At 56.2% G+C, this 27,837-nt stretch overlaps 1 protein-coding gene across 1 annotated transcript; it reads right to left on the reverse strand.

Annotated features, from left to right (window-relative positions):
- Positions 1 to 1,760: 1,760 nt before the first annotated feature.
- RANGAP1 (Ran GTPase activating protein 1) lies at positions 1,761 to 27,540 on the reverse strand. The gene is made up of 16 exons (XM_082849735.1): positions 27,350 to 27,540; positions 25,101 to 25,250; positions 20,802 to 20,929; positions 17,916 to 17,975; positions 16,327 to 16,506; positions 13,972 to 14,106; positions 11,861 to 12,019; positions 10,739 to 10,852; positions 10,274 to 10,373; positions 10,104 to 10,188; positions 8,898 to 9,033; positions 7,770 to 7,889; positions 6,049 to 6,151; positions 5,010 to 5,098; positions 4,617 to 4,738; positions 1,761 to 2,598 (listed from the first exon to the last, which is right to left on the reverse strand). The coding sequence occupies exons 2-16, from the start codon at positions 25,210 to 25,212 to the stop codon at positions 2,529 to 2,531; spliced, it is 1,713 nt and encodes a 570-aa protein (XP_082705861.1). The 5' UTR covers positions 25,213 to 25,250; positions 27,350 to 27,540; the 3' UTR covers positions 1,761 to 2,528.
- Between the last annotated feature and the right edge of the window lie 297 nt (positions 27,541 to 27,837).

The raw sequence follows: 27,837 nt of genomic DNA on the forward strand, positions 1-27,837 counted from the left end.
ATTTTCCTGATGGCCTGTGAGTCACTTCTAGGTTCCTGCCATCAAACAGTGCTGCTAGGAGTGCCTTCTGCCATGCTTCCTGGGGGTTTTCCAGTCTGAGCTTTTAGAATGGAATTGGTAAGTTTGTGAGCTCCTGGCCCATAGCTGAGCTCCTTTTAGTGGGAATAGCCTGGTGCTGAGCAGGCCTTCCTATGTGGGGGTCACAGGCTGCCCAGGCAAAGGCATCTGTGATCTTGCAGACCCCAAATCACGGTGCTCAGGGACCTGGAGCCTGTGTAATCTTAGGGTTGGCGTTTGAGTCTGGGGGAAAATTTCCTTTCTCAGTAAGCAGCAAGTAGAGGCCCCCAGGCCCTTCCCTGCACCTGGAGCTGCTCTGAAGGGCTGAGCAGGGGCGGGGCACCCTCCTCAGTCCCTGGGTCCCAGGACTCAGGCACTGCCGACCTGTTGTGAGGTTAAGGAAACGAGATCTGTGCTGCTTCTCTCAGTCTGATCTGAAGCTTGGACCCACATTAGCTAGGAAGGAACAAGGGCCAGCCCCGGGTGGCCTGGAGGGAAGGAACACCCAGGCCAGAAAACCTTGGACAGACCCCTATTCGGCTCCAAGCTGCAGTTTCTCCGTCTCTCAAATATCACCTGTGAAAAGTCCTGTTTGAACCTCAAGACTCAGCTCTCGCACCCGTCACTCTTGAAGGCTTCTCTGACCTCACTGCCCACAGTCCCCACTCTGGGCCACACATGGTCTCCTGCACCAGGCTGGGAGCTCTCCGAGGGTTGCACCTACAGCCCCAGAGCTCAAAACAGGGCCAGGCAAGGAGATGGGGGTGGAGTTGGTCGGACCTCCACCTGCTTTATCAGCTGGGAGGAGGGGAGGGCAAGGGCCTGGGCATCGCTTCTGCCACCCGGCCTAGAAAGATGCTGGAGTAGTCCATGGCCAATAAAGACACACTGCCCCCTAAAAAACGTCGGAGGGACCTCTCTGCTCCTGTGCCTGCTGTCTAGGAGGGGCAGTAAGAAGTGCTGGGCTATCCTCACACCACTGTGGCAGCCAGAGGGGAGGACCCCAGGGGTGGTGCCCTCCACTCTGGGCCCCGTGGCAGCTTCCCAGGCAGGCCCAGGGGCCCCTGCCTGTGCAGCCAGCAGGGCCTGTGGCAAACTCTGGACACCGTCCAGCTCAGCCAGGCCCACCAATGGGGCAATGAAGGGGCCAGTGGAGCAGCAGCCCAGAGGTCGGGTAAAGGGTGAAGTGGGGCCAGGCAGGTGAGACAGGCCGCAACTCAGATCCTCCCCTGCCCGGAGCAGGAGTCCCACCACCCTCCCCGACCCCTATGGGTCGCTGCCCCTCCTGGGTACCACCCGCCCAGCTGTCCCATGGGAGCCGGCATGCCCACAACAGAGGAAGCATCCAGGTCTGCCCCAGGTCATGACACAGGGCTGGCCCGGCGGCTCTTCTGCAAGATGGACTGCCCCCCTACTACAGACCAAGATGGGGTCACAGTGGCCATGCTGAGGTGGGACCCCAGGCACCAAGACCTTGAGAACAGCCCACTTTAGGTGAAAAGCTTCTCAAGTCTCCGCTGCTGCTACACATGACTTTATTTGTGAAGCCCCGGGCACAGCCCAGACACACGAAGAGCATGAGAGGAAGCAAGGTGTCACAGGGCATGCCCAGCCCCCACCCGGCCCCTGCCCCAGATCCTTAAGGGTGCCCAAGATGCAGCTCAGGCATCAGTCGGCCCTGGCCCTGCCCCCCCAGGCTGGAGAACAGGTTTGGGCCTGCCCAGATGCCCCCTCCAGCTCAGCACGCAGACCTGTCACAGACACTTCCGCAGCCAGAAAAGGGCCCATCGGGCACAGAGCCGGCACCGTCCAGGCAAGTCCAGCGCCTAGACCCTAGCGTCTGCCCACTGGCTTCTCTTCCTGTCCACACGGTGTGGGTGCCAGGGTCTTGCCCTCTGCTCGCGGCCCCACGCACAGCAGTCTCTGGCCCTCGGGCTGAGGGCTCAGCACAGTGTGAGTGGATGGTAGGAAGAGTGGCGGCTGCAGGACCGGGACTTGGCGACAGGAAGCAGAGGCAGCCATCGGGTGAGCAGCCCCAGGCAGGGCAGGAAACACCCAGCCACAACACGGAGGGAACAGCACACGGACAGCAACACCCCAGGCTTTGGTGCAGCCCCAGAGGATAAGGAAGGCGAGGTGGGTGGGGACAGCCACCAGGGCCTGGCGCCTGCGGCACAGATCAGCAGAGCATCCTCAGATGGCGGTGAGTTTAATGGCAGAGCAGCCTACAGCCCTTCCGCCTGGGGGCCAGCTCCCCTCCAGCGGGACCAGGGCCAGGCCAGCAGGGAGACGTTAAAAATGCGAACCCCGACACGAAGCACACACCTGCACATACGCCGCACCAACACACGTACTCAGGAGACACGACACATGCGACAAAGACCCTCCCTGCTGCTGGCCAGAGTCCTTCCTCTGAGTCCCTTCCCAGGGCACCGGTGCAGGCCGAGGGATGGGGAGAGACCAGATTGCGTCTAGACCTTGTAGAGCGTCTGCAGTAGATTGTGGCGGGCAAAGGAGCAGGATTCCAGGGCGCCATTGGGCCTGCGGGGAAAGAAGGGTCAGCAGGTGGGGCGGGCACCTCTGGGGGCCAGGAAGCTCAGGCTACAGCAGGGCCAGTTTCCCCCCTGTGAAGATGGAGTGGGGGCCGTTTCTGAGGTCAAAATATACACCCGACTCCATCGTTCTCATTTTCACAGTGACTTTGCAAGGGAGACGGTAGCTCCCACCTTCTGCAGGTGGGGGTAGGTGGGGCTAAGAGGGGCGGGTGATACACCCGAGGCCACATGGCCTAGAGCTGGCCAGAATACAGGCCCGGCGAGCCGGCAGGGAACCTGGGCCTCTGCTCTCCACCAGACAGGCTCTCCGAGGCCTCTCCAGTGTGCACAGGGCCAGGGAGCCCTCAGCAGCCACTAGTGCACATGTAAGAGTGGACCACAGGAGTCCCACCTGGGCCCCTACGAGTAACAGGTTACCATCAAGATCATTAGTCTCACTGCAGAGAAAGAAACTGGTGAAAGATGCTCAGGGGGATGGGTGAGCCTATGGTGCAGCCAGGACCGAAGCCCACAGACACCTTACCTGGTCCCGTCCGGGCTTGGATCCCAGACCACTGGGCTGGGACTTGAGGGAAGGGGGCATGCATATCACTCCACCGTCGCTCAGTCACCCCCAAGGCCTGGGGGCAGCTCTTACCAAGCCCCTCTCTTTTAAAGTGGAATAGACTGAGGCCTGCACTGGAAGGCAGGCAACAAGCCAGGAGGAGGCAGCCTGTCAACTGACCATCAAGGGCGAGGGTGTCCATGCCCAGCCCAAGGGCCACACAGGGGATGATGGGAATGCAGAGCGAACAGTCCCAACCAGGGGTTGGAAGGAGACAGAGGGAGCCGGGCTTCGTCAGGGGTTGGCAGGCAGGGGCTAGGGCCACCACATGGGGACACTCCAGACAGTCCGAGCGAAGGCCCACGGGTTGAGGCAACATCTCCTGCAGAGGGAACAGGTGTGGGGAGAGTGCACCTCGCTGCGGGGAGGCCAGGCTGCAGCCAGCACGAGATCCAGGACCAGGGTTTGGACTTGCCCTGGACTCCAGCAGAGGAGCAGCTGCAGTGCAAGGGGCGATTTGGGTGGGGGGAGTGTGGTGGCAGAGAGATGGGCAGACACGGCGAGGGAGTCAGGCCCAACTAAGGAGGCGCTGCTATGCACACGGAACTAAGAGATGTCAGGTGGCAAAGAGGCCGAGGTGCCAACTAGGTCCTGGGGGACCGGCGCATGCTCCTCACCCCCCACCCCAGGCGGGCTGCCCCACGACACTTCGTCCCACGCTCTAAGCACCCTGACTGATGGTCTGGACCCACCAGTGTTACATGTCCCCCAGGGTGCGGGCACCTCCTTTCTCCTACACCCCCTCCCACTTTCCCCCAAGGCGACAACCTCACCCACCCCTTGGTTGGGCAAATGGGGAGACTGAGGCCTGGGGATGGCCGGACGTCAGCTGGGGGCCACGCAGGGCCTCAGTGAGGATGGGGACAAGCCTCCCAACCCACCCCTGAGGGGCCCTGAGGTCTGGAGGCTCCTTCTTACTTGACTGTGGCCAGCGCCCCACCTTTCCCAGGACGCTCCAGGAGGAGACCAAGGTTTTGTGTGTCTGGGCACTTGGCGTCCCCAGGAGAGGGGCCTGCGGCTGTGGAAGGCCGAATGGGCAGACCCCTTTGGCCTAGGTAGCTGAGGGAACGAACACAGAACTGCTCCCAGAGATGCTGCCAAGTACAGGACCTGGGTCAGCAGCACGACCGTGGGCCAACACCTCCTTTGACCCGGAGCTCGCTTCCTCGTCTGCAAGATGGGGCCAGTGCACATCCCCTGTCTCTCTCAGGGAGACACTGTCCCCGAGCCCTGTGTCCTCAGCTGGGCACAGGGGTGGTGAGACTCAAACACAGATGCCGAGAGCCCGAGAGGTGTGAGGGCCTCTGACACGCCCCAGTCACCAGGCCAGGGAAGCCTCAGCTGACCAGAGGCCTGCACGCGTGGTCACTGGCCGTGTGAGCTGACGAGGGCACACTCACTTGGTCACGAATGCCAGCAGCAGAGGGGCAAGGGCCTTGGGGAAGTACTCCTGCTGCACCATGTGATTCAATGCCATCAGGGGGCCGTACAGGTTGGCAATGGCCTTGATCTTGTCTTCACTCTGCAAGGGGAACACACAGCAGAAGGCAGCGTGAGCTTCAAAAGGTCACCTGGGGGACCCCAGGTCTCCACCACCTGGCCCCTGCTGACAGCCCCACGGCCAAGGTCAAGCTGAATCCTAAATCCTGTCACGAAGGCCGAGGCTGCTTAAGCAGACCCAGGCCTGGGGCCAGTGTGGGTGACAGGCCCCGGCAGGACTCGAGGTGCGGGATGCTGCTGCCTTTGGTGCACCCCCGCCCCCCCCCCCGGGGCCCGCGCTCCTTCCAGCGCACCTTGAGCAGCCCCATGTGGATGAGGAGCCTGGTGAGGAAGGCATTGGAGTTGAAGGAGGATGAGCTGAAGGCCTTCTTCATCAAGGTATCTGCAAGGCAGAAGCAGCAAAGAGGCCTAAGCCCGCAGCCCCTGAGCACACAGGCTGGGCCCTGTCTCCAGCGCTCATCAGGAGGTGAACACGGGGGGTGGGATGTGGACACAGGTGGCAGACTGAGGGGACAGCTAGCACCAGGCGAAGGGCTCAACCTGCCAGCTGTGATACCTTGGCCCTTCTCTGTCCTGGCCTCACAGATAAGACGGGCTTGGGCAGAGATTAAGTGAGGCAGGTCACCGCTGGGGGAGGTTTCAGCCATTCTGGGGGTGGGGGAGGGAGAATGGATGGGAAGGGACGGGGGGAGGCATGGCCAAGGGCCCGCAGGGACCGCCTGGGCCCCTGCTTCCGAGCGAGCGAGGCTGTTCTGGGAAACCGAATTCAGGTAACCCGTTCCCACAAACGCCCACGGTGGGGCGGGGCTCTCAGGGAGCAGACACGGAGACTCCCACCCCCACCCCACCCAGCCTCCCCTCCCATGGACCCTCCCGTCTCAGTGTCACCCACAACCCTGGAGAAAGCCTCCCAAGTGTTTCCACTCCCTTCTACCTTTTCCCTCCCCCCTCTGCCTGGCCCAACCTGGCCACACTAGAGATCCTGGGAAGCCTTGGGAAAGATGCGGGGAAAGCAGGGGGACCTCCAGGTGGAGGGGACTGTGTGTGCACAGGCTCAGAGGTGGGGACAAGGGCTCGGCTCTCATCACCCCTCCTCCGAGAGGTCCGACCTTCCTGCGGTGGGCGCCACCTGGCCCGAGTTCTCACCGTATAGAACTGTATGGCTTTCAGAAAGGCCTCAGTTTCCCCAACTGCAAAAAGCAGAGAGGCGAGCACCCGGCCGGCTCTAAGGCAAGAACCCAGTGGAAGAGCAGGTGAGAGGAGAATGTTCTGACCCGAGCCCCGGGGGCAGCGAAAGGCAGGAGCCATCCGGGCCCCACCCACCCCACGCACCTACTGCATCCTGCACCGCCGACCTCACTGTGGCTTCGTCCTTGAACACGGAGGACACCTTCAGGAAGGCAGAGACCACCTTCTCCGGATCAGATGTGTCAGTCTGAGGACACAGGAGACAATGGCTGGTCACCAGGGGTGAGAGCCCCAGGGCCTTGGCACACAGTGGGGATGTGCCTGTGGCTAGAGGAGGCCTTGGCAAGAAATGGGCCTTCAATAGGCAAGGACAGGTCCTGCCTCGCCCCACGCTGTCTCCTCAGAGCCTGCACGGGCCCGGCCACAGCAGGTGTGCACACACACTGAGAGAATTCACGTTAAAAATCATTATCCCTGTGACCCGGAGATCCCCTTCCTGCAATCTAACCTGACGAAATAATCCAGAATGCAAACGATACTTAACACACAAGGAAACTGACCTCAATTTCCCTGACGACGGAGAAAAGTGGAAAGAATGTGAATCCACAGAAACAGTGGATGGCTTAAGTGCTACATCCACTCACTGAGATAAAGGGCACGAGAAGAGTTTTACTGACACAGGAAAATGATGAATGGTATTAAGTGAAAAGGTGGGCCACATGGAGGTTTGCATCATATAATCTCATTTATCATGGGGGAAAAAAATAAGAGTACAGAAAAATATAAACGGGGGATAAAAAGCAAAAATATCAAGCCAGCTCTGCGAGTGGCCCCTTTTATTTCTCTGCATAGACATACCTCAGAGATACTGCGGGTGTGGCTCCAGACCACAGCAATAAAGCAAATACCGCAACAAAGCGAGTCATGTGAATTTTCTGGTATCCTAGTGCATTATTTAAGTCTGTTAAGTGTGCAACAGCATCAAGTCTAAAAAAGCCACATACATGATTTAAAAAGCACTGTATTACTAAAACATGCTGTCATCTGAGCCTTCAGCAAGTCATAATCTTTTTGTTGGTGGAGGGTATGAAATACTGTGAGAATTACCAAAATGTGACGGTATCTAGAGACAGAAAGTGAGCAAATGCTGTTGGAACAATGGCACCAATAGACGTGCTCGACACAGGGAAGCCACAAACCTTCAATTTGCAAAAAACGCAGTAACCGTGAAGCACAATAAAACAAGACGTGCCTGTTTTTATCATTTAACCTCTGTAAGCCTCAGTTTTCTCGTCGGTAAAATAAGAGTGGAAGGGTCTACACTCCGGGTTGCCAAGAAGGTTAGATAAAATCATGCCCAAGTATTCAGAGCAGCAGCCAGCAGACAGGAGGTGCTCGATAACTGTCTCCGAATGAACGAAGTAACGACCCAACCAACGAACAAGTGAGGCTGGAGCAAGAACGCAAGTAGACCGGGACCTGCACAGGGGCCGGGGGCGGGACAGCTGTTCTAGAAGCAGCTGGTCCTGCAGAACACACAGAGGGAAGCCTAGGTGCGTGTGCTCACATGAGAGTCCTGGGAAGATTCCCGAATTCCAGTCATCACTGAGGTGCCACAGGCTTACCCTTCCTCGCAGCCCAAGTGTGTTCGCAGTGGGCGCAGACATCTGCAACCACTGGTCACACCCATTTACACGTGTGTGTGTGTGTGTGTGTGTGTCTTACAAAAAAACAACACGCGGTAGTCCCCGCCCCCCACATCGACAGTGCCCCGCCCCCCCAAATCCCGTGCTCTGCCTGAACCTTTGCTCTGGCAGCTCCGGGAGCCAAGGCCGGAACAGGTCTGGTGTCGGAAGTGCTGTTACCTGTTGGGCTATCAGCACGGAACTCTTGGGCCCGAGGCGCAGCAGCTTCTCCGGGGAGGGGAAGGCCAGGAAGGTGGAGACGTCTGCAGGAGGCGGGGAGGACAGGACAGGAGCTGGTTCCTGGGGGACAGGTGGCACAGGTGGCTCTGTAGAGGTCCAGATCCAGACTCCTTACCCAGAACATATGCCCCTCATGCAGGCCAGTCAAGGCTCAGAGTCCAGAATTGCCCAAAGTTCCCCAAGGCTGGGGTGCCCACAGATGCTGGCCCTGGTCAGCTCCTTGTGTAAGAGCCTCTGGGGTCGGGGCAAGCCACCTCCCTCAGACTCCAAGAGCCTGGTGCAGCCAAGTGGATCCTCGCCATGACGTGTGATGCTGCAGAAGCGACTCCAGGGCTAAAGTGGCCTCACCAGGAACTAGAGCCTCAGCCCGGGTAAGCACTGCTGGCGAGCACCAGAGGTGCCCAAAGAACCAAAGACGCCCAGCCATTTCTGGAACTGCTTCCATAAAACTGGACAATAAGCCAAATTCAACAGCTGCTGAATCTGTCCAACCCAAAGTCCTCCCAAAGCTCTATTTGGGAACCTCTGAGGGAACAGACGTGGCAGCCCTGAGTCCACCAGCCTCCCGGCCAGGAAAGGCACACCAAGTGTCCAAGCTGAGTCACCAAGCCAGCCAGTCTCTGGAATGGGGGCCATCCTTATGGGTCACCAAGATGAGTAGGAAAAAAAACTTCTAGTTATGCTTGTTTTTTTACCCTATTCTTTTAGAAATACTTATATACCCCCAGCACAGTGGAAAATCCATGTATAACTTTACAGTTGGCCCTCTGTATCCGCGGATTCAACCAGCTGAGGATCCTGCAGCACTGCAGTATACAGTTACTGACTGCGTGTAACGTAGCAGCGTCACGTGTGTTATAATTTATAGATGAATAAACACATCTAGACTGAGGTACGTACAAATACAACTACGTTGGGATGATTTCCTCTTTCCACAAAGAGTGTGCAGTCCAAACTAGTTTGCAGTTACTGCCTAAGAGGATCCCACACCCATGACCCCCGTGAAAAACGTCTCAAGATTTCATGCTCGGGGGACCAGGGCTCTGATATGGCAACCACGGGACTCACCCCACCGTCAGGATCCAGCATCTTCCTGGGCGGTGCGGTTGGCCGCTCCCTTCGCTCTCCCGGCTGTGGCTCCTCCTCATCCTCATCCTCATCCTCGTCCTCGTCCTCGTCCTCGTCATCCTCACCCTCATCGTCACTGCAGAGGACAGGGTTGGCTAAAGCAGACCCTCCCTGCCCAGTGGCCCACGATGGCTCCGAGAACCCAAAGGCCCCAGCTGGGCAGGAGCCTGCACAGGGCGAGGGGCGCAGCTGCCGCCAGGGTGGGAACACGTAGAGTCACCAGGGAGCCCATCCCTCCTTGCTCATCACCCAGGGAAGCCCACGCTGCAGACAAGGAAGACCTCAATCTCGTCCCTGTCCCAAAGGAACCCACGGCCCCACTGGGGAGACAGAGAAGATGAAGAACACCGCCTGTCACAGCTGGGGCCCAGGGCCTGGCAGGAATACTGCCCAGGCTGAGACGCCCGGGACTGTGCTACCCACATCTCGCTGACCACAGGAAGCTATGGTTAAGGGCGAAGGAGGGGGCTGCCCTGCCTCTGAGGAAGGCTGTTCCATGTCCTCTGGACTGGGAGCCCCTTGAGTCCACCTTGGCATAGCTCCTAGCAACGGCACTGGGCCTGGCCCTGAGGGACACAACCGACGACCTGACAAGTGAATGAAGCCAATGCAGAGACTGGAGAGGCAGGCGGAGATGGGTGCTGAGGGCTGAACCAACTCCCATCCCGATCGAGGAGGCAGCCCCCCACCACCCCACCCCCGGCCTCTGTGAACCCAGGAAGCCCCACTCGCCTGCATCAATCTCCTCCTACAGTCAAGCTCTAAGGCTGGTTTCAGGAACAATGCCGAGCCCCCCCCCCGACCACTACCCATGCGTCACTACGTCACTGCTGCCCCACCTTGCCCGTCACATCACCTTGATGATCAAAGGTCATCCCTTCAGAGGCCTCCCCAACTCACCCACTCCAAAGGGTGACCGATCTCAGCCATTTGTCCCTTTGCTAAACATGTGATAACTTGATTATTCTGTCTCACTCCTTGATCCCTTGCCCGTGGCAACGAGGTCTCGTGAGTCAGAAACCTTGGCTGTCTTACTGTCATATCCCTAATGCCCAACACAGTGCCTAGCACATCACAGGGACTCAACCAACGTTTACTGAATGAATAAAAGTAGTAACAAAGGAGCCACTAATCCAGATTCCCCACCTGAGGGACGCCAGCACCTTGGCCATGTTGAAGCCATCCAGCACTTCCTGGAGCTGCTCACAGCCTTCTTCTCCCAGGTTGTTGCCTGCTCGCAGGGGAGGGAACAGAGGGTCAGGCCAGGGGCTGGGGCCCGCCCGGCAGGCCTGGGCCGAGGCCACCACCCCTATTACCATTGAGGTCCAGTTTCTCCAGCTCCACCTTGTCAGCCACGGCCTCAGCAACAGACAGAGCAGCATCCCTCTTGATTTCACCGAATGACAAGTTTAGCTCCTAAAAAATAATGGGAAGGGGTAGAGGCGGATGATAGAAACACGGGCCGGGAGGCCTGCCACTACCCTGAAGCCTCCGTTTCCCCCTAGTTAGGGTGCAGTATACTTCTGCTATATTGCAATGACCCGTACCACTCTCCTCCTCCTTTTTGAAAAATGAGAGACTGCAGCTCAAGAGGGGTGAAGAGACGTGCACGGAGTCACAGGCGGAGGGTGTAGAAGAAGTGGGCTATCAACCCAGGCCACCTGCCTTTGAAGGCTACAACCCTGCCACCTCCCCCCACAGCTGCTCTGCCCGCGCAGCTGTCACCCCGAGCGTGGGGGAGCCTGGACCCCGGAGGGAGGAGGCAGCCAGCCAGCCAGCACCTTCAGCTTCGGCAGGCCCCCGTGGACGGCGTCTGCGATGGCGACGGCGCCCTTGGAGCGCACCAGGCAGTCCCCGAAGTTGATCACCTCCACCTGCCGCAAGGCCTTCAGCGTCTGCGGGAAGTGAGGACCAGGGTGAGGGCCCTCCTCGAGCTGGTGCCACACCCCATATTGGTCATCACACCCTGTCCCTCCTGTATCCAGTCTGGGGGACTCATCAGCTCTTCTTGTTGCCCCCAGCTGGCCTCCTGGCCTCTGGCTAAGCCCCGTTCGTGGCTCCCTGTTACTCACGGGAGCACGTCTCAAGGAGTCAGCAAGGCCACAAGGACTTGCCTTCCCCCTCCAGCTCCTCCAGCCCTCCAACACACCTCGAACCCTGGCCTGTTCACACCAGGCCCAATGGAGCACGGCTCCTGCCATCTCTGGGCCTCCCCACGTGCTGCTGACCCCTCTGCCTGAAACACCCCTCCCGCCCTCCTTGTCCAGACAAAGTCCACTTGTCCTGGAGAACTTGGCCAAAATGTGACCTCCTCCAGGAAGCCTGCCCTGCGTCTGACTGGAACTTCCTGTGCGCTCCCCAACCCTTGCACACGTCTCTGCTAACACCCCACGGCAGGCCTACTAGACTCCTGTGGGGTCATGGGACACGCAGCCAGCCGCTGTGCTCACGGCCCTGTGCTGTTGCCGATTAGCTACTTCCTCCCCTCCTCGAATTAGGGCTCCTTGAAGGCAGAGTCTTTGACTCAACTGTGTGTGGCCTGCACTTAGTACAGGGATGGGCGCTAGACAGGGGCTCAATCAACAGCTGACGAAAGAATCAGTGAGGAAACAGGCTGAAGCAGCCTCCAAGAGGCCTCTGAGAACAAAACCAGCGCCGACAGCCAGGGTTGCATGAAGGCAGCTTAGGATGTGGTGGTATGGACACGCAGAGCTGCCCAAAAGGGCAGAGGCTAGCTTGCGACATACGCCCTGCTCTGGAGATGTTCACATGGCTGAACCCATGGGATACACACCAAGTGGGCAGGTAGGAGGGAGAGCAGCCACCTGCTGATGGGTCCACCACAAAGGCAGCAGCCAGACCCAGTCTCCGGGGCCTGCTCTGGCCCGGCCGCACCCCCTCACCTTGGCCATGGCCACGGCACCCTTCTCGGTGAAGGTGTTGTCGTTCAGGTTGATGACCCGCAGCAGGGGGTTGATGGCGAACGCCTGGGCCAGGGCAGTGACACCGGGGTGATTGATCCCGTTCTGCGGCATGTGGACCTCCTCCAGAGTCCCGATGATCTGCGAGGAGCAGGAGGGAGACAGGTGGGCCCCCAAGGAAGGGTGACAGCCCCAGGCAGGAAGGCAGCACTACACATCAGACACCAGAGGGACCTGCCCGTTTGGGGCCCGTTCAGGGCATGACCGCTTCCGCCTCTCCACAACTTCACAAGGGAGACCGACCTGGGATTAGGATCACCACTAGATAAGAGACGACCAGGCATCAGAGGGGCTACGTAACCTGCCCAGGGTCACACAGCTCTGAGCACAGGTGTCTTCGTCTGGTACCTTCTGCACTGTGGGGACCCTGGGCTCTGGCCTGACAGTCAGCCCTGGCTCTACTCTATATAACATAGCTCTGCTTGGCCTTTCTCTCTTGGGGCCCTACTGCCTTATTTGCACAATATGACTGGCATCCCACACACCATCTCCTTTTCTGGGGGCGAGGAGGGTCTTTCGTCTCTCACTCTGGCTTTGGACGCCTCCCTTTCTCTGCCTGGAACTCTGTCTCCTTATGTTGTTGGCATTTTCCTGACAGGCCGACTCCTCATGCATTCAGCAGCTCTCATTTTGGATGCCTCCTCCCCCCAGGGAGACTTCCTGGATCAACCCCCCAGCACAATCCAGGGCTCTTCCTCTCTGTCCCCAGAGCACCTCATCCTTCCTCTGTCATGGCGCTCATCACTCTGGAGTAGCGAAGCCACCTTCTCGTCTGCACCCCAACAGCCCCCAACAGCTCAAGGAGAGGCCCACGTCCCAATCGCCACTGCTACCCGGGACTGAGGACAGGCGGGCATAACTCTGTACCCAGGCACCTTCTGTTGTCTCTGGGCGCCCAGCACAGTGTGGGGGTTCACAAATAAATACAGGCAGCCCAACTGAGGCACATTCCAAGTCAGGGCCTCTTAATATTTTCTGTGCCATGGACCCGTCGGGCAATCTGGGAAAGCCCCAGGGCTCCCCTCCTCAGGATGATTTTAAATTTTAAGTTAAATTATATAGAATAACAAATTCATTTGGAAGACAATTATCAAAATATTAAGAGAAGCTGCCCAAATGTGTGCTGTAGTAATCTATGTACCTCTTAAGGCAATGAATAACAAGACCTAGGTGTACCATCACTGTGATCTTAATGTATGAGAAACAAAATTTCTATCTATTTCTAATAGCGATCACTTGACAGGAAAGTATCTGTGATTTCTCCTGGTAACAAAGCTACAGGAATTTCTAAAGCTGCTGAGGTTTACTGTCTACATTCACAGCGGAAGGTAATACTGTATTTAACTCTGATAGTGATAACTATCATGCAATTTCCCCCCAGCCATGTTCAAAGACGCCCTGAATTCTACCCACAGACAAGTGGGATCCCATGGACCCAAGTTAAGCACCCCCCCTCTGCTTCTAAGAGCACCGAGGACGCCTGCTGAAGGCCTGGCACGACGACGATGTACCCCGTCCCAGCACATGGAGGACAGCGACCAAGGGAAGGGGTGCAGAGAGGGCGTAATCTTTAATGTCACTGTGTCTATGAGGTGACCAGGCCACTCCAGCTACAGAGGAAGAGGCAGAAGCCCCTTGCAGCCAGGGGTCCAGTAAGACACAAGGCCCTTCTCCCCTGCAATGTCCGCTCTCTTGAGGCAGGTGGAGTGCCGGAAGCAGCAGGACCACGGGGGATGCTGCTGTGGCCTGAGCATGGTTAATGCTGCTAGAATATCGTCTGCCAAAGGAAATGCTTAAATTAAGAGACGTAGGAGACAGACCCCCAATTTCCTAGCCCATGGGGCAAGTGCAGCCCTCTCACTAGCAGAGACTCAGCAGTGTCCTGGGCCCGCTGGGAGGAGCAAGGGCAAAGCAGAGGGAGCAGCGGGGACAAGGACACCCGGGGGCGTCTCATCCAGCCGCGGCTCCTGCTCCCGCCCTCCCCGCTGGCTCAAGGGCAAGTCTGATGGGCTCCACGGGCAGAAACCACTCACCCCAAAAGCCTCTGCTAAGGCAGTGGCTCCGTCGTTCTCCAGACGGTTTCTGCCAGCCATGAAGACCTTCAGGGCCAGCGGCTTGCCTTGGGCACTGGACTTCCGATGACACTCAGTCAGAGCTGCTGCCAGGATCTGGGGGGGAAAGGCAAGGGGCCCGGGCCTAAGGCAGGAGGCCCTGGTCTTCAACAAGCCATGAAACCCAAGGGTGGTGGACACGGGGACGAAGAGCTGTTCAGCAGCACAGCGTCATACCTCACCCACACCCAGCACCCTGCAGGGACAAGGGCTTTGACATCCACCACCGTGTCTGCATGTCTCGTCACCCCATGGGGTTTAGCCCCACAGCAGAGATGGGGAGCCTGAACCCGGGAGAAGGGAGACACCAACACTGAGTGGCCAACCTTAAGACAGGTCCTGGGGAAGGGGCCTCACAGCTCGCTTTACTGTCAGAAGCCCTCTGTCAGGTGGGGACCATCGCGATTCCCACTCTCCAGCTGAGGAAGCTCAGGCTCAGAGAGCGACAGAAACTCTCCTACATTCACTAAGCAAGTGGCAGACTCTGCACAGAACCCAAATCTTCCGGATCCTCCAGCATCTCTTCCACGCTCCACGATGCCTAAGGGGAGCCGGCCGAGGAGAGCAGGGCCCCGCCGCACCCATCTGACACACGCCCGTGCTCAGGCCAGCCACACGGCAGGGGCTCATATGCTGGGGGTGAAACCCTAAAATCTGGTTTGCCCTGACCTTGGGGTGGTGCCAGGAGGTAGCCTCTCTCCCGTGACACCAACAGAGCAGGAGTTTAAAAATGCTGTCGGCTGCTAGGTTGGAACTGGAGAGACCAGGGTAAATAAGACATCGAAGATTCAGGGGAAGTGCAGCAGAAGAGAGATAACGTTTAGAGCACCTACTAGGTCTGGAGCACTCTCGGCAAAGGTACTTTCACGCCCTGTTTCAACCTGAAAACGGGCCTGGGGGGCAGGTGGAACTGGCCTTACTCTATGACAAGGAAGCCGAGGCTCAGGGGGAGGCACATGAACTGGCTGAGCTCCCAGAGCAAATACGCGGAGGAGCTGTGACCGGCAGCTGGGTCAGTTTGCCTGCACGCAGCTCTGTTCTTGGGGCACGTACAGGACACGGGACACCACCAGCCTGACTCCGTGATGGTGGTGGGTCACGCGTGTGCTCAGGGCAGAGACCGCCAACTTCTGCTGTAGACCACCCTCAAGGAATCTTTGCAGAGGTGGCTCTCCCAGCACATCCCACTCTGGGCTGGGCTGGACCTGTCTTCAGTGCTGATGCAAACATTTTTATGTCTTAACACATACAGCCTATTGCCCCCTAGACTGGAGGAGCGCTGGCTGAGATGGGTGCACGAGCGTGACCTGCCCTCCCTCCTGCGGGCAGGAGACAGGCCGTCTGCAGGGGTGGCCCCTCTGGCTCCTCAGCCTGGGCCACCGCGAGCATCACGTAGGTGGCTCCTCTTGCTGCTCTGACCAGCCGTGTGGATGCAGGTTCAAATCCCACATCCGTCCCATGCTAGGTACATCATCTGGGGTGCTCAACCCAACATCGCTAAGCTCAAGTGTAGTTATCTGAAAACATGGGGACAGCGTCACCCACCTTTCAGTAAGGGCGAGAGAATTAAGGTAACACATCTTCAAAGAGAAGATGTCTCCGTTCGCTGTCTGTTCCTATGTCCTGGCCCTTTGCTCCTTTTGGTCAGAACGTGAGGGAAGGAGGATGGGAACGCAGATTGGTGCTCAGCCTTTCTAGAATCTAGGCCTAAAGCAGCCAGAATGGACCAAGAAGAGAATAAACAGGGCTGGCCTCCCTAGGTGCCTTTCTACATGGACCAGCCTGACTTGCTGGCAGGATGGGGGAGGCACCCTGGGCAAGGTCCTAGCCAGGAACAAAGGTGAGCTGTGCCCAGGCCTCCCAGAGTGGTTTCTCTTTCTGGGCTCCCTCTCCCACGTGCACACGCCAGGCCTTACATGGCTCTGCCAGCTGTTCTGAGGGCACAGCAGGTCTAGTGATGCCCAAGCCCTGCATTCTGCAGAGCCAGCAGGTCGGAGTACGTATGCAATACTGCCTATGTGTTGCCAAGGCAACACAAGAACTGAGGATGGTTGCTTGGCAACCCCACACTCACAGATTCCATCTCCTCTCCCCACTGGCCACAGGCTGCTGCCTTTGAGGCCCTTCTCCTTTGAAGAGAAAAACAACAGGCCAACCATCCCAGACGGTGGGTGGCCAAGGGCACATACTTCAGATGGACATAAATGTAGCAGGGGACTGGGCAGGGAGGGAGGCGGAGGACAATGGGGATGCGGGGAAGGGGGCTGCCGCACCCACCTTGCCGCCACCGACACCCATGCCACAGTTGTTGAGCTTGAGTTCGTGCAGGGTGAAGCAGGTGGAGCTCTTGAGCAGGGCCTCGAAGCCTCGCACGCCGTCGGGCCCGAACGCGTTGTCACTCAGGTCCAGCTCCACCAGCTGGGCCCCGGCTGTGATGAGTCCCTCCCCGAGTGAGATCTGGGCACAGAGGGAGCTCATGTCCGTTTCACAGACACGGACAAGGTGCTGCGTCTATGCCAGGCCCCCCCTGCCCTCAGAGGGCATCCAGGCTGGTGGGGAACTGGCAGAGACACAGACCATTTCATTATAGAGCTGATCATGTTATATCAGACTGAAAACCCTGCAGAAGGCTCTTAAATCACCCAAATCAATTTATTTAACCTGCCCTCTAACCCCAGCCTCCCCTGGTTCTCGTCCATCCTTAGAGGCTGGTATCTAACTGGAGCAGCTCTCCAGGGGCTTCCTAAATCCCCCACCCAGGGAGCCCGCCCTCCAGGGCCTCCATGGGGACACCTGTCACAACCTGGATGACCCTTAACTGTCTGCCGGACTGAACTGCTTTGGAAATGAGGTTGGTGCCCAGGCATCTCAGGAGCACCAGTGCCGGCTAGATAAATGGAGGCCTGAGAAGGCAGCGCCGGCACATGGACAATCGTGCCAACAACTGACCACGAACCTCGCCCCAAGGACACTCTGGGCTAGGAGGATACACTGAGAGGCTGCCCGCTGCCAGCCCCGCCCCCTTCCCTTGAGCCATGTTCTGTCCTGTGACCCCTCCTATCCCTCCCACAAGTGCGCCTGTGCACACACAGGCTGGGAGCTCCACCCAAGAGGGGCTGAGCCCCAGGAATGGGGAAATGGAAAACAGGCAGAGGGAAGCCACCCACGATGAGAACCAAAGCAAAAAGAGTGGTATCAAATGTAAAATAGATAGCTAGTGGGAAGCAGCCGCATAGCACAGGGAGATCAGCTCGGTGCTCTGTGACCACCTAGCGGGGTGGGATAGGGAGGGAGGGTGGGTGGGAGGGAGAAGCAAGAGGGAGGAGATATGGGGATATATCTTTATGTATAACTGATTCACTTTGTTATAAAGTAGAAACTAACACACCATTGTAAACAATTATACTCCAATAAAGATGTTAAAAAATAAAAAGAGTGGTATCGGAGAAAGGGAAGGACCGGAGGGAGACAGGACAGCCAAGGCAGCCTGTGTGCAGAATGAGGTTGAGAGGGACCACAGGGTGCAGGGGAGGGAGGGGCCAGGACGAGAGGGGTAATCACGTAGGGAGTAAGATCCATGCTGCTTGCGGGCGAAACCACTAAGCTCAAGAGTGAACCCTGGGAGGTGTCTGCTGTACTTCCTGTCACCGGGCCGCCCGGTCTCACAGGGACTCTGAGTCCTCACTTCCTGGCTCCTGCTCGTCAGGACACAGGCGGAGGCTGTGCTCGCCTGGCTGCCTTTTCAGCATCTCAGGCACCCACAGGGCACTCAGTCTCCAGAAAGAAGAGGCCGTGAGAAAAAGTCCTGGGAAGTGCTAAAGGGGTCCCTGCAGCCGGCGGCACGAGCAGAGGCCCCATTCACTCACCAGGGCAGGTGGGATCTCAGACCGCAGCCTTCCCGTGAACATGTCGCTCCAGTGGCATCGCTTTGGAAAGAGGAAGAAAAGAGTTAGCTGAAACCCTTGGAGGTGGCCTTCGGGCAGCCCCTTGTCTCCATAGACTTGGATTACTGAGCACAACAAGACTGCTGAATTTGGGTGAAAAGTGGGACCAGCTCTGACCGAAGCTAATAGGACCTGGCAGCCCCTAAGGACCATGGGGGAATCAGCAGAAGTGTCAGGAAAACGTGCCATCTGTCCAACCCTCTGGTTCTCCAAGAGGGAAATCAGGCTGAGAAGGAAGGGACTGGCCCCAGGCCCGCTGGCAGGGCAGTGGCAGGACCAGGACCAAGACACTAGACTCTTGGCCCACTACTTCTCCCCAGTGCTAGTTTCCCACACTGTGTGGGCCACAGTGACATGATTTTGGGCGGTGGAGGAACAGAAAGGAAACAATACAGGATCCAGCAGTGAGAAAGTTACTCTTTTTTAAAAATATTAATTAATTAATTTATTTTTTGGGGGGCTGCACTGGGTCTTTGTTGCCGCGCGTGGGCTTTCTCTAGTTGCAGTGAGCAGGGGCTACTCTTGTGTTGCGGTGCGTGGGCTTCTCAACGCGGTGGCTTCTCTTGTTGTGGTGCGCGGGTTTCAGTAGTTGTGGCACATGGGCTTAGTTGCTTCGCAGCATGTGGGATCTTTCAGGACCAGGGCTCGAACCTGTGTCCCCTGCATTTGCAGGCAGATTCTTTTTTTTTTTTTTTTTGCTGTACGCGGGCCTCTCACTGCTGTGGCCTCTCCCGTTGCAGAGCACAGGCTCTGGACACGCAGGCTCAGCAGCCATGGCTCACGGGACCAGCCGCTCCGCAGCATGTGGGATCCTCCCGGACCAGGGCACGAACCCACAACCCCTGCATCGGTAGGCGGACTCTCAACCACTGCGCCACCAGGGAAGCCCTGCAGGCGGATTCTCAACCACTGCGCCACCAGGGAAGTCCCAGAAGTTACTCTCTTTTCAAGTCTCTTTTCAACCCTCCTGACCACCTAGAAGGAAGGCTCGGTTTGGGGCTGGTGGGTCTCGCCCACCTCCCCACTTCCAGCTCACCTGCCTTTCTAACGAAGGGAGAGCAGGCTTCAGGCTCAGAGTCTCTGGATGGCAATGGCCTCAAACTAGAATTGAATAACACTCTTTTATTTCCTTTATGGTAAGGGATGCCATTTTCCAGTTATAGAAGGGATCGTGTTTGCTTTTAAATTACTTCAAAATGAGCTGATTTAAAGGAAATATTAGGTAAATGTCACAAAGGTAGTGGCCACGTGACTGGGTCATGTATCATGCTGGCCAGCAGAGTTGAGGCTCCAAGCACACAGCCCTACTCTCTAACTCTGGTTGCTGTGTCCACCAAAATATCAACTCTGGCAGCTCTAGCCTTTCCTGGGCCAAACCTGGAAATGATGGGACACAGGACAAGCAACTTTCCCCTGAAACCCAGTCCTTAAAATGTATGAACTAAACCCAACCTTAAGTACAAGAGAAGTTGATTTTTGCAGTAGAATTCTCACATCCTCCAATAATGCAAATCACTAACATACCGGGAGGCATTCTATATGGGTCTGCTCAGTGAGTTACACCTGCACACAGGTGCGCAGGGTCAGAACAGGTAGCCACAGCCTGAGCCCCTCCCAACAGACAGTGGCATCTCATCCTGAAGCTTCCCCAACCCAACTCTGATGGGCTGAGGTCAGCATGGGGCTCTGGGGCACAAGGCTGGCTTCTAGTCCTGCCTTAGCTGATGCAGGCCTGCCACTCCTGTCTCTGACCCTTTGTATCTTATCTTTGAAATAGGCTTTAGGCCTCAATGATCTCCAAGTGGGCAGCAGAGCAGTCAAGAGACTGGGATGGTATCTGGGCTGCAATCCTGAGATGTGTGACCCTGGGCCACACTTTCCTCATCTGTCAAGACCTAACTTGTGCACGTGCTGCAAGAGTGGAAATAGCAACTTATCTCACATCAGTACTGTGGCCAGAACAGCACCGGTGTCAAGGGCAGCTCTGGCCCTGCCGCTGCTCCCACCCTGGGCTCCTTCCAGCACTGAAGCAGGCTTGAGACACTACATGGGGCGATTCAAGGCCCTGGGTCTACACAGGGTGACAAGATGCATGCGGTATTCCCGCGGCTCAAGCTCTCTCACTACATGAGCCTGCATGTGGCCACCATGGCAACATCTCAGGGAGGAAAAACTTCTTTGCATAAAGGAGCCCAGTTTCAGAGCTGAGTCCAATGCAAGGCCTCATAATGCAGCAAATAAGGTGGTGGCGCTGGGGCTTGAACCTAGGTCCTTGGATGCCAAAGCTCAGCTGCTGCGGCCTCCATGCCCGGGCCACCTCTCCTCCGTTCCTGTCCTTCACAGGTCACTGAGGAGAGCTGAGTTCTTTCATAGGAAAATGTCCCAGCTTATGCTCAGGACAGGAGGCCCTGGGCAGGAGAGCAGAGACAGTCCTGACTTGGCTGTCTGTTAACCTGACCGTGATCTTCCTGAGGGAAACAAACATCAAGGGTCACTCTGACAACGAGCTCGGGGCCCTCCCTGGACAAATCCGCTCCGTTTCCTCTCATGGCCCAGGCCCTGTACGCCTCCCCTTTCAGAAAGCACAGCTGTACCACGGAAGGCACATCCGACTTGAAAACGGGAATACGGCTCAGCCACTGACCAGTGGCAAGACCCTGGGCTGTTTCCTCAGCTCCCCTGAGCCTCAGTTCCCTTAACTCACAAAATGGACTTGAGTCGCCTTAAGGGTTAATGACATCGGCCGTGGGGCTGTGAGCGGAGGCTTGTCCCCAACCAGTCTGGGCCTACTCGCCCTGCAGACCTCACCTTCAACTCCGACTTCTTCTCCAAGGCCTTGGCGATGACCCTGGCTGCTTCCACGCCCACCGTGTTGCCCTCCAGGCGCAAGGCCTCTAAGCCGTCGAAATCTTCAATCTCCTTAATCACGTCTTTGGCTGCCCAGGACCAAAAAAACAGAACCTTAGACTTCTGGAACCACGAACGGCAGAGGCAGGAGCTGAGGCCCAGCGACTACCTCGTCACTCACAACTCCAAGGGCTACGGTGCACCTACTGGGTGCCAGACCCTGGCTCACCAGGGAGACTTGGACCGGCTCACAGTCTAGCAGGGGACATGGCTACGCAGAAAATCCCTCTCTAATGAGTGTTAAAACAAGGCAGGTATGAAAGGCTTGGGAGGCAAGGCAAAAGGGGAACTGGCTGGTTTGGGTGAAGAAGGTGCTAGGCACACCTTGTGGGTTGTGTGTGCGTAGCCTGCCAAGAAGGGGAGTACACCAGGCCAAGCAGGGAAACGGCACAAGTCAGAGGCCAGCAGGCACAATGGCACACGTGCTTTCATGGTGAAATGACTCGCGTGTGGGGTGCTCACTACTGTCCTGTTTCATTATGATGAAAAATTCCATACAACCTAAATGTCCATCAGCAGAGGACAGGTTAATTCACTGGGATACGTGATATAAATAGTTACACTGATGTCCTTATGAATGGCGACACAGGTGATTACCTGACTTGGAAAATAATCATGTTATAGTGGTAAGTGAGAAATTAGGTTATCCAGTGGTGTTTGGTCCCCTCACACTTTTAAAATGTTGTATGCATTCTCTCCCACACGCACACACTGAGGCCCAGAAACCAATGTTAAAGGGGTTATTTCCAGGTGGTGGGATTCTGAGTGAATCTGTGTTTTTCCAGCACCTGCTCAATATATTCTCAATGCATCAGGTTAGAAAGCAGCTTTTAAAGTATCTGTAATTATGATCTCAATTATTTTAAGAAAAAAAAGAGGAACTCAGCCATGTGTTTAGAAAAAAAACAAAAGACCAGAAAAAATGCATGAAAATTAAAAGTAGTTATATCCCTGGGCTGTGTTATCATGAAGATATGGTTCTTTTTCCGTCTTTCGATGCTTCCGTATTCTATAATGAGCATGTATTAATTTCACAATCTGAAAAAAGCACGCACGTTACACGAAAGACAAATCTAGTTTGGCTGGCACAGGATGGAGCGGGTGACGTGGTAGGGAAGAGACAGAGGAGTGTGAGAGAAGAGAAGAACACACAACCGGAGGGCTGTCGGAAAGCTTGTGACTTGCAGCCCATAAGGGGCTCCCTGAGAAGCCTCCACACGCGCCTCCCTCCCCTCGCCTCCCGTGCAGCAGCACTTCCTCAGAAACCCTTGCTACTGGCCAACAACCGGGCTTCACAGCCTCTGATGTCTCATGTGCAGCCTGCTACAATTTTACACTCATCTGAATAGTTACTTTTTATTTTTTTATTTTTTTTAGTTCCCCCGACCAGGAGTTGAACCCATCCAGGCCCTCAGCAGTGAAAACGTGGAGGCCAACCAGGGAACTCCCGTGACTTGATCGTTATACCATCTTCCTTACTGGGTCATGAGTTTGTGGAGAAAGGGACTCGCTTTGCCTCTGCTCACTACCACCACATCTAAAGGTAGTTACTGTTGGGTCTAGTCTACAGCTGAGTGAACTGAGACACAGAGAGAGTATGGAAATACCTACTAAGGTCACACGGACAGACGGCAGTGACCAGCACTCGTTTCACAACAAGAAAGACTGGACAGGTATGAGACTCCCATTTTCTAGAAAGGAAAGCTGAGGCTCCACGGAATGAAACCACCCTGCCCAGGAGTTCAGGGAAAACGGCAGAGCTGAGCTTCAGACTGGTTTTCCAAAACTGAACCTACGTGCTGCTCCCCAAAGCCTTGCTTCTGCACAACCAAGGACTTCATGCAGGGCCCTGGTGGAGAAGTCCCCGAACCTCTCTCCATACTCTGGAGCTGCAATTCCAGAGCTCCAGGTGCCCAGGCCTCCCCTGCAGCTGGCACTTGGGGCAAGGGCTGGCATGGCCTCTCAGCCCTTTGGAAGATTTGCTCCAAAAGGAAGTCCCCCTAACATCCAGGGAATGGCCAGGTCACCAGGAGAAAGGATGGCTGCTCAAGGGAATGTTTATACCGTTCTTAGAAGGAAGGCAACAGAGATGCCAGGGCCCCAAGGGGAGCCGTGTAAGTGACACAGGTACAGAGATCCGAAGGTACTGCACTTGCCACAAGTTTAGCCTGGGGAGAGTCACAAGTACAGAGTGAGCGTGGAAGGAAAAGCACCAAAATGGGAAGAGCAGGTACAGGAGAGGGTGGGGGTCACAGCTGAGTTGCCCCTCTCACTTGATATTCAACCCATACCTCTGTTTAAACTCAAAAACAGGTGAGGGATGGGCCTCAACCATCCCTGAATAACCACCGACTGTCATGAGGCTGCATGGAAGGGATCTGTCTTTTCAGCCTCTACTGCCTCACAAAGTAACAAGTTCCAGGTACTCTGCTATGTAAGGCAGCAAGAACTTTCTTTGATCCTTAAATGACTTACTAGGGAGAGAAAAGGCCCTTGTTCTAATCATCAGCTTCACGGCCTCCCCTCACAGGCCCCTACCCTCCCTGGACCTCACCCGCTCACTCCCAGCCCAGATAGAGGCCCTTTCTGGGCCCACGATTAGGCCACCAGGCACCTCAGTACAGCATTCAAGGGCCTCTGCCCTGGTGAGATGAGATTCTGACTTCTCTTCTCTCAAGCCCACCCTATGTGTCTCAGCTCCTGGGTCAACTCACGTGCAGTGCCCTTCCTCCTTCAAACACCCACCTCATCCATAGAATGACTTCCTGTGCCCTTCTAAGCTAAAAGAGATCCCTTTCCTCGACCTCACTTCCCGGAGCTTTCTCTTCATGTCTCTCCGAGCACGTTTCATCTTCTCCCTCTTGTTAGTTGTCTGGGTACCTCATTCCTATTCCAGGTAAGGAGCTCCTGAGACGCCATGGCTATAAGCTGGCCATCCCTGATGACCTCCAAAATGGGAGGCAGCATGTCCAGCCTGAGCTAGTGAAGTCATTATGTGCATGGATTTTAGGACCAGACAAACCTGAACTTTCTTCCCAGCTCCACTACTTCTAGTTGGGCCTTAGGAATGTCCTATCACCTCCCTAAGCCTCAATTTCCCAATCTGCAATATGGGATGAAATCTACCTCAAGGCCTTTTGGGGGGGATAAATTGAGATACTCTTTGTATGGCACTTAAGACTGCCTGACATAGTGTTAATGACACCATTTAATAGCAAATTCATGCTTACTGAGCTGAGCTGAACATCTACTGAGAAATACCAGAACAGGGATTCAGCTGGACCTCTGATAAAGTCCCAGCTCTGCTATTTACCAGCTGTATGACCTTGGGTAAGTTACTGAAGTCCCCCAAGTCCTTTTCTCCTTACTTATAAAATGGCAACATTTTTACCTCCCTCCCTCAGGGATGATGCAAGGATCAAAAGTGACAAAGCACAGGGAGAAACTCTAAATTTTAAGGCCCTACAGAGACATTAGGAACGTGCATCACCACACTTCCAGCAACCCAAGGAAGGACTCAAGCAGTCTCTGACCTGGCAGAGGGGAGCACGCCTGCCTGCACACCATGACAACCAGGCAAGTCCAGACCAGTTTCCCTGGTTGGGCCAGAACCTCAAGAGGCCTTACAAGTACTGACGTAGGTGCCTTTGCTTCCAGATGCCAGGGTGTTCAGGGTTGATCAGTGCCAGCCATGCCTTGGCCAGGGATGGTGAGACAGGGTCTGCCTTCCGACTCCTCGTTCTCTCCAGTCCTAATGCCTGTTCAGTCAGGAGCATCCATCCCTCTCCCAGGGCCCTTCAGCTGCGTGGACTAGACCTCCCAAGAGGGCCTGGATTGTTGTTTTAATGCATCTGCATGAGGGCCTCAGCTCTGGGGAAGGTAACAACTATTCCCAGACCAGCTCTGGATCTTGGGGGTGAAGGTGGGGCTGGATCTGAAGTAAGAAGTCAGGGCTGTATCTCGGGACTGCCGCTAACTGTGGTCCCTCATTGCCTACCATCCCTTCCAAGAGATAAAGGGGCCCTTCCCACCTTGCCAGCCTGAGCTGTCACCAGCAGGGATGCCTACCGTGTGCTCATGGGCAAATCATCTTTGAGCCTCACTGTGCTAGGACAAATCGTGTGATAATGAAGCTAAACCGGCCTGACAAGTGGGAACAGTAAGCGCTCACTCGCTGGGCCAGTCTGCACGGGAACTCACCATCTTCTGCAGTGTTGAGTTTGAGGCTCTTGCCCTTGAAACTCAGCTGTCCCCCGGCCACCTGGGTTTTGGCTAGCGTCTCTGCCAGCTTGGCAATGTCTTCAGAGGCCATGCTGGCCACGCTGGTGGGCTCCCCTGGAAATCTGCAACCTGAGGAGGTCAAAGTTCATTAAGAGACAGGATTCTCCAGGTGCCTCTGGGTTGGGGAGGGCAAGGTAGGACATCAGCCATTTCAGCTACCTGACCCCACCTCCCCCTGCTAAGGAAATCCCAAGCCCTAAACCACTGGGAGAAATGAAAATAGCATTTGGGAAGGAACAGTTCTAAAAAGGTGGAGGTTTCAGCCTCTGAAGAGTTACCATCCGACTACAAGTCCTCCTCTGCCCAACTGCCCCAGCTGGGACACCAAGCAAAGCCATGTGAGTTGACTATTTCCTGGGTCCCCAGTGAATGGCAGTCAAGTCCCAGTCTGATGGCTACAAAGAGTCTACCCAAAGCACACACAGCTGCCTGATCATCTTGGCTGCTCTCTGTCTGAGAGTCCCATTCCTCAAACAGGACATGGATGGCTATGGGATCCAGGTCATCCATCCCAAAGAATGCCCCACCACCTATGGTGGCATGACTCTGGGCATGGGGCACGAGGGTCAGCCCACTGTACGTCTGGTTTCAGCCTTGGCCAGGAGACTGGACAGCCCATGGTGGCCAGACTTCAGGGGTTCCTAGGAGACCAGAAGTCTCTACATCACAACAGCCACCATCACAACAGACCAAGGACAGAGTTGCTGAAAAAAGGAGCTTCCAGCCTGGAGTTCAGCAGACTGGAGTTCAGCAGACTGGCAGAAAGCATCACTACATTTCCCCAAAGAGGAATGACAGGTAATCAGGGAAGAACGAGGATATGTAGTGTCTCAGATAGTGATAAGAAAAAAATAAACAGGGAAAGGGGTAAGGAGTTTTCTTGTTTTTCTTGGGGGAGGGCTGCCATCTAAAATAGAATGGTTAGAGAAGGTATTATTAATAAAAAACCAAAGACTTGAAGGATATCAGGGATTGGGTCATGCAGATATCTGGGGGAAGAGCATTCTTACAAAGGAAGCAGCCAACGCAAAGGTTCTTGTGGGGAAAGAGGGGTGATTAGAGGAAGTGCAAGCAGGCCAGCTGGGCGGGAGCACAGACAGGGAGGGAGAGAAGAGGTAAGAGATGAGGAAGGAGAGTCAACAAGAGGCCCGAGTCACAAAGGCCATTTTAAGAACTGTGGCTTTTACTCTGAGTGACAAAGAGAGCCATTGGAGGGTTTCTAGCAGAAGAGAGACTGTGATCTGACGTATGTTTTGACAGGATCACTCTATCTGCTGCATGAGGCAGGGCATTTCGAAGCTGCTCCAACAATGAATGAGGGGATGAAACTGAATATAAAATAGCCTCAACCCCCCCCCCCTTGAGTTATGGAATGGGACAATTTAAGGTTAGAAAAATGGTGGTGAGGCCTCCAGATGGAATGGAAACACAAAACTTCTCAGCTGAAAGATGGTCCATTTCTCAGTCCAGTACATACATACACACACACACACACACACACACACACACACACACACACACACCATCCACTATAAAGACTAGGAAATTGAAGCACACAGTGGTGAACTGATTGGTCCAAGGTCTGCAAAGGACCAGCGGCAAAGCACAGACGAACGGTAATTACACACACTCCTCTCCATTCCGCGTAGGAGCGTCGCAGATTTTCCTAGGTGTACATCCACCTGCTGCCAAGCGTCAGCAGAGACTCACGCTGGTCCGGGGCCTGCGGCGCCAGCCCAGGCCCTGCGCGGGTGTGGGCCTATTGGGAGGCGGCAGCGGGGGAGCGATGCGTGAGTACGGGCCGCAAATGACAGCCACGCTGTACGGGAACCCCATCCCGGATCCCAGGCAGACGCGCACCGCCCCCAGATGACACCGACGCTAACAGGAGACGCCACTGCTGGCAGCTGCGGGCTGGGCGGCCAGGGTGGGCCTGACGCCCTCTCTAAGCCTCAGTCTCCCCACTTGTAAAAAGGGCCAACACCCCCCAACTCCCTCACTCCCACCCCCATCGCGCTCTGCCATCGAGGGCACAGGGGAGAAGGCGGAGGGGGCACGCACAGAGTGCTCGGGGGCACCACACCTTCCTCGTCCAGTTCCAGGGCCGCGCCGCCCCCCGCCCCAATCCCAGGCAGGTGACAAGAAAAGAAAAGGGACCCCGACCTTACCGTAAACAGGCGGCGCCGCCGCGTGGGTCGACCGGAGCGCGTACGTCGGTCCCGCGGGGCGGGGACTGATTTAGGGTCCGGGTCAGGTCAGGTGGGGGTCGCCGCCTCCAGTCCAGCGGCCCCAATGCCCAGCCCACTTGTCCGTCAGCTCTCCGAGCGGTTCTCGCCGCTCGAGCCTCCAACACCACCTGCTCCCCGCACGGCGGCAGATTATGGCGGAGGAGGAGGATTTTGAAAGCCGGCAGTTTCTTTCCTTCGATTTGATTTGTTGGAGGCCAAGGCCGGCTTCCCTTTCCCCCGCGCGCGTGGCCTATCGGGTATTACAGTCCAGTTCTCCGGCGCGGGGCGCGGCAGGACGCCGAAGGACCGCGCGCTTGAACTATCACTCCCGTGATGCACCGCATCCTAGAGCGCCTCGGCTCGTCCCTCTTTGCCCTCCCTTTTCGGCTTCTGGTTCTTTCTCTGAGAGGCCACTGGGCGGTGTTTAG

This window comes from Leucopleurus acutus (assembly GCF_964270905.1).
Source record: "Leucopleurus acutus genome assembly, chromosome: 11".
In the NCBI taxonomy this organism is placed as follows: Eukaryota; Metazoa; Chordata; class Mammalia; order Artiodactyla; family Delphinidae; genus Leucopleurus; species Leucopleurus acutus.